This window comes from Pezoporus wallicus, unplaced genomic scaffold, assembly GCF_028554395.1.
Source record: "Pezoporus wallicus isolate ANWC-B61680 ecotype Strahan unplaced genomic scaffold, APGP_CSIRO_Pwel_v1 contig_8372, whole genome shotgun sequence".
NCBI classification, from domain to species: Eukaryota; Metazoa; Chordata; class Aves; order Psittaciformes; family Psittacidae; genus Pezoporus; species Pezoporus wallicus.
In genome coordinates this window covers 276679-283226 of record NW_026640907.1, presented here as the reverse complement: position 1 = coordinate 283226, position 6548 = coordinate 276679, and the positions used below count along the sequence as shown (strand labels likewise).

At 53.0% G+C, this 6548-nt stretch overlaps 1 protein-coding gene across 1 annotated transcript; it reads left to right on the top strand.

Annotated features, from left to right (window-relative positions):
- The first annotated feature begins 1056 nt into the window (after positions 1-1056).
- LOC130605589 (olfactory receptor 2AT4) lies at positions 1057-2065 on the top strand. The gene has a single exon (XM_057421193.1). It carries the CDS (start codon positions 1057-1059, stop codon positions 2026-2028), a length of 972 nt encoding a protein of 323 aa, XP_057277176.1. The 3' UTR covers positions 2029-2065.
- Positions 2066-6548: the final 4483 nt, after the last annotated feature.

Here is a 6548-nt window from a genome sequence, read left to right as displayed (position 1 = left end):
TCTAAACCATTTGTTAATGTAAAAGACACAACGCTGACCTACACCAGCCCAAGAAACCACTGTGAAACTTCCTTTCCTTTCATACAGCAGGAAACAACCTGGGAAAATTCAACATTTCCATCCGAACTGCAGCAAGAGCAGCGGGAATCGAGCGGGTGCTGCAATGGCCATGGGAAAACCAGTGAGCCACAAGTAGCCAACCAGAGGTAAGATGGGTATGAATAAGGGCACTGAGAACGGCTTTGGGGAGGAAGGATTGTGAGAACCTCGCAAAGGAGAGATGGATGGTTGAGTGCTGCTGAGCTGATGCCCTGAATTGCCTTGGCAAGGAGAGATGGGCATGTCTGTAATGCGGCTTCGCTCCTCCACAGTACGGAATAGGGCAGAAGAGCTGTATCCTCCCAAATGCCCCTTTCCCTCAGGAAACAGGAAAGGTGTTGAGGATGAACTATTGCCTCACATTGCATGGAGTCATAGAATAGAATCCCAGGGTGGTTTGGGTTGAAGAGAGCTTAAAGCCCATCCAGCTCCAACCCCTGCCACGGGCAGGGACCCCTTCCATAGAGCAGCTTGCTCCAAGCCCCTGTGTCCAACCTGGCCTTGAACACTGCCAGGGATGGGGCAGCCACAGCTTCTCTGGGCACCCTGTGCCAGCGCCTCAGCACCCTCCCAGGGAAGAGCTTCTGCCTAAGAGCTCAGCTCAGTCTCCCCTTGGGCAGGTTCAAGCCATTCCCCTTGGCCTGGCCCTACAGGCCCTTGTCCCAAGCCCCTCTCCAGCTTTCCTGCAGCCCCTTCAGGCACTGGAGCTCTCTCAGCCTGGCTCCAGAGCAGAGCTCCTCCAGCATCATCCAAAGCCAATTCAAATCATCTTAATTGGGGTTAGAGACAAGAGGGAATGAGCCATGGCTTGCAGTGTGCTCAGCTCTGTGAGAGCTCATCCAACACGTATTTTCCTTGCAGAACCTCTGCAAAGCTCTTTAGACAAACGTCTTCCTGCACATCACCCTGTTCCCTTGCTCCCTCTTCATCCTTGCAGGCATTTTGACCAGTCCCACCATGGAAAGCTGCAGCAGCAATGCCTCCACCAAAGTCTTTTTCTTGGTGGGGTTTTCAGCTCTCCAGGGGCCCCAGCCCCTGCTCTTCATTGTGTTCCTGCTATTCTACCTGCTGATCCTGGCTGGTAACGCCGTTATCATCACCGTGGTTGTGGTAGACCACACGCTCCACAAGCCCATGTACTTTTTCCTGCTCAACCTCTCGGTGTTAGACGTGCTGTTCACCACCACCACCATCCCCAAAATGCTGCTGATGTTCCTGGCCAACGCTAAAACCATCTCCTTCCAGGCCTGCTTCCTGCAGATGTACAGCTTTCACTCCCTGACCGTAACCGAGGCGCTTCTCCTCGTGGTCATGGCTTACGACCGCTACGAAGCCATCTGCAACCCCCTCTATTACCCAGCCAAGATGACCACCAGGATGAACATCCAACTGGCAGCAAGTGCCTGGATCACTGCGCTGCTCATCCCCGTGCCCGTTGTCACGCAGACATCTCACCTAGCCTATGGGCACACAACCAGGGTTCACCACTGCTTCTGCGACCACCTGGCAGTGGTGCAAGCCGCATGCTTGGACTCCAGTGCCGACTTCCAGACCTTCTTGGGGTTCTCCATCGCTATGACGGTGTCAGTTGTCCCTCTGTTGCTTGTTACCGTCTCATACGTCCACATCATCCTCTCTGTACTGAGGATCAACTCCAAAGCAGGACGCGTGAAAGCCTTTTCAACGTGCACTTCCCATCTGCTCGTGGTGGGCACTTACTACTCCTCCATCACCGTGGCATATGTGTCCTACAGAGCGGACATCCCCGCTGATGTCCACATCATGAGCAACGTTGTCTTCTCCATTTTGACTCCTTTGCTAAACCCCATCATTTACACCTTACGCAACAAGGAGGTAAAATCTGCTGTTAAAAAGTCCATTTTCCAGAAAATCTCTCCCCTTTCTAAAAAGTTCTGTTTATTTGGGTAAAATGAATGTGTGGAAGTGTGGAAGCCTCGTGCTATCTATTACTTGAGCCCTCTGGTTCATTAAGATATCATCATCTTTGGAGTTCTGCTTCCTTGAGCTGTGCTGTATCTCATGTTAATGTGTTTCAGCCTATTTCTGTGAAGGCTTGAGTAGAGTTGCTGTAAAATTTATCATTTTCTTCTTTGGTTTCTATCCTTCAGTGACTAAATCATGGATGCACTATATAAAGCTGTGAACGCATTAAATAAAAATGAAAATGCACTAAAGGGTAGAAATGCACTGAATAAAGCTGAACTAGAGCAGTGCCACCTTTCTTTACACATCGCCCTCCCCACTGCACCACGGAGGATGTGCTATTTTGACTCCTCCGTTCAACACTTCCAGGGTGGATGGAGTTACGTTCCCTGTGAGTGATAGAGGTGACCCTGGGCTGTTACTCCTGGGTGAGGATCAATCACAGAATCATGAGACTCCCACTACATGAGTCCCCAGCGTGCAGAGCATCTTCCCTATCATCATCATGCAAGCAGGAGCTATGAGCTTGGAAGAGCCACTGAAGACATTGGCATGGCATCGCCTTGGTTGCCTAAAGTGGCCACCAAGCTCAGGCAAAGGCTCTTGCTCCACATGAGGAGGCACCACAGGATGCAGATGGGAACAGGGATGCCCATGAGGCCATTAGCATGTGAAAACCCAGCACTGATCCCTGTCCCCATGAGAGGAGACCTACACATGTGTTAAGGAAGAGGTTTGCACCAGGGATCTTGCAGAAGCGTTAAGAACCACACCAAGTTCAGGTGCCTGAAGAGCTTCCAAGGGACCTAGAGGTCTCTAATGAGCTTTGGGGACTCTCAGGATTAGATTGTGTTAGAGAGTGGGCACCATGGATCATTAACCTACCCCTGGACCCACCTTGTCCAATGTGGCCTTTGGGTCTCGGACAGCACAAAGCTCCATCACTTCTAGGCCAACCAGAGTGGAGTTTTCAGCTCAGATCCCCTCCTAACAGAGTTTAGCAGCAAAGAACCACTCATAATGATCAATAAATGTTCTTTTCTTATTACTCTTATATTTAAGGCTTGTTTCCACTTCATTGTTACTCATTTCCCACCATTTCACTTTCTGTCTGATGCCAGATCAGATCCCTGCTGCCTGTCTGAGTTCACAGACGAGATGATCCATCTCTTCCTCATGGAATGACTGCTCAGAGTCTCTCACTGTAACAGTTCCCAAACTTTTCACTGTTGCCATGCTTTTCCCCCAAAACCTCTTTATGTTTGAATATTCTTCTTGGAGAATAATCAGAAAAACTCAATGGAATAATCCTGTATTGGCTGCACCGTCATCAAACAGAGATTATCCCCACCTAACGCTTCCAGCATCCCCTCCTGATATATATAGGATTGGTTTACTCCTCTCGACAAGTCATTCTGTTGCCAAGTAAAAAAGCCCTAAATATATGGATTTTAGCTATTATTTTGATCGCATTGCTTTTCCAAGTGCCTCAATGAGAGGAAGCAGCCACAGCAGTGAGCAGGGAATGGTGCAGAGCCCGGCACTGTGGAGATGCTCAAGCCCAGAGAGGTATCACCTAACTCATCCTCATTCATCTACAGCTTGAAAAGGCTCCCAAAGCCCTGGGATGGGATGCTGGGAAGGGATTAACAATTCCAATCCAGAGGAAGCGCATGGTCTGTGAGGAAAGGGGGAATGCTGAGCTCTTCCCTTGGCTAGTCATCAGGAAAAGGGCTATTAAGCCACGGAGAAAGGATGTATTTGGGTTTCCCCCAGAGCCAGTGAGTAGGATGCAACCAGCTGCCATTAAATGCCCATGATGGTCCTGGGTGATGGCTCATAACCCCAAAGAATGATGGAAACCAGCTCCTGCAGCCACAGGGGTGAGATGCTCACCCCGGAACCTTCTCTTCTCCTGGCTGAGCATCCGCATTCAAGGCCAAGGTCAGAGCACGCAGGGTACAGCATTCTGAATAACATTACAGAATAGAGCTACCAAGACAGGAGGCAAAAGCTTCCTCCCCTTCCCTCATTCATCACCTTTGGCAATATAACAACTCCACCTAACAGCTAGGAACCGTTCCCAGCTGCTATCATTTGTTATCAGCAGCAATAGCACCACACTCATACCCAGAGGGTCACGCAGCTGCCTTTTACAAGGCGCTGCAGTCACATAATGCATTTTCTGCTCCAAACCTTCATCTCTGGTTTAGGTGGAACAGAAAACCGTGAATAAGCATTACACTGAGCAGCAGACCCTGCAGCCTCTGAGCACTGGTTTGCTGGATGGAGCCTGGAGAAGAGAAGGCTCCTGAAGGGGAGACCTGAGAGCAGCTCCAGTGCCTGAAGGGGCTGCAGGAAACCCAGAGAGGGGCTTGGGACAAGGGATGTAGGGACAGGCCAAGGGGAATGGCTTGAACCTGCCCGAGGGGAGACTGAGCTGAGCTCTTAGGCAGAAGCTCTTCCCTCTTCATCCCAAACCATTCCATCATCCCATGACAGCTTTCCACACCCACCACCATGCTCTATGGAGAGGGCACCCAAGGGTACCCTCATGCGCCTTCTTCCCCACTACAAAGCACAATGCTTGCTGGGGACACTCAAAAGCCTCCAAAGAAGCCCCTGAGTACCACAAGCAACATCCCCTGTCCCCCTGAGCTGACATTCCCCCTTTCCCATCCATCAGCCAAGCTCTGCAGCTGAGCTCCTCCATAGCCAGCATGGAAAACAGAGCCCTATTCCCGGGTAAGTCATCTTGCCTCTTGTGTTTCTCCACGTGGGATGTTCTGCACCTGGAAATGCTGGCACGCGTCAGAGTGACTGCCTTGGATTCTTCTTCTCTCTTTCAATCGGATCAGCTCTGGTCAGCTCACAGGGGATCTCCCTGCAGCATCACAGCAGGGAAACACAAAGGTTTCCGGGGCTGTTTATGGATCCAAGAGCCAGGAATCTGGGTTGGGAACGTCGCATCTGCAGCAGAGCAACGCACACCTTCATTTCTTATTCACTAGAACAGGAACTGCAGGTTGAGAACTGGCTCTATGTGCAGGCAGGGCCCCCCTCACCCAGCTGCTCCACCAGGACACATCAGAGCAGAGATCCCAGGGGCCGGAGCGGGAATTCATCATTTCCTTGGGGCTTTAACACCGTATTTGAGCTGTTTGCACCCGCAGCACCTGGGGACGCAAACATCTGCCTTCTCCCTCTGCTCTTGGCATAGATTTCTCTGCCTTCGCCTGCATTCCTTCACCCCTGGAGAGCTCCATGGCATTTGCTCTGTATTCATGATGCTGTGAAGGTCGGGAACAGGCAGGGCCAGGGGGGAAAGGGCTTTTTTGTACACAGAAGTGAAACCCTATGGCCCAAACCCCAGGGAGCCCAGGGAGCAGCTGGGAAGCCATTCCCAAGTGAGGCTTTACTGCAGCTTCCCTCATTGCTTCCTTGGAAATCCACCCAGCTGCAAACCCCACCAGGAGCTGGGCATCTTCCAGTGGCCATGACAAGGGAGGGGACAAGAGGAACCGGCCTCAAGCTGCACCAGGGCAGGTTTAGATGGAGCTGAGGAACAATTCCTGCCCCAGAGGGTGCTCAGGCATTGGAACAGGCTGCCCAGGGCAGGGCTGCAGGCACCGGCCCTGCAAGGGTTCACACCCCATGGAGACGAGGCCTCAGTGCCATGGGGCAGTGGTGGCCTTGGCAGTGCTGGGAATGGTTGGACTGGATGAGCTTTAAAGGGCTTTTCCAACCTGGTTGATTCCATGAAATCTTCGGTCTTCCCTGCCTGCCTCTGCTTTGAGACAGAATCAGACAGAATCATGGGATGGGCTGGGTTGAAGGGACCTTAAAGCTCCTCCAGTCCCAACCCCTGCCACGGGCAGGGACCCCTTCCACTGGAGCAGCTTGCTCCAAGCCCCTGTGTCCAACCTGGCCTTGAACACTGCCAGGGATGGGGCATCCAAACCTTCTCCATTCATCCCACCCCAGTCTCCCAGCACCCTCCCAGGGAAGAGCTTCTGCCTTATCTCCAACCTGAACTTCCCCTGTTTCAGTCTGATGCTGGGGGGAGGACGGAGGGGAGGACCCAGGAGGTTGGTGGAGGTGGGAGAGGAGAAGGAGAAGGAGAAGGAGAAGGAGAAGGAGAAGGAGAGGGCAGGGTGTGTGTGGGTGTGGGTGGAGGGGCACCGGTGGCAGTGGGAAGTGTGCGTGTGGCACCAGTGGCAGGACAGGCCGAGGTGGTGCTTGGAGGAGGGATGGGGATGGATGGGGATGGGAGGGGTGGGAGCTGCGGGAGGGGGGCTGTGGGATGCCCGGGAATGCCAGGGGATGGGATTAGTGCAGGCGGGAGGGGATTGGGGCGGCCGGAGGTGGCAGATGGAGCCTGGGGGCAGGGGGAAGATGGAGGCACAGGGCCGGGGGCTGTGAGGGGTTGTGGGGAGGACGGGGCAGGGGGGACCCCAGGGACAGGGCGAGGAGCAGGAGAGGGGCTGGATGGGGGCGAGAGCAGC

Bases quoted from the DNA above. Each gene is read 5' to 3' on its own strand.
- LOC130605589 (XM_057421193.1), top strand. From the start codon at position 1,057: ATGGAAAGCTGCAGCAGCAATGCCTCCACCAAAGTCTTTTTCTTGGTG.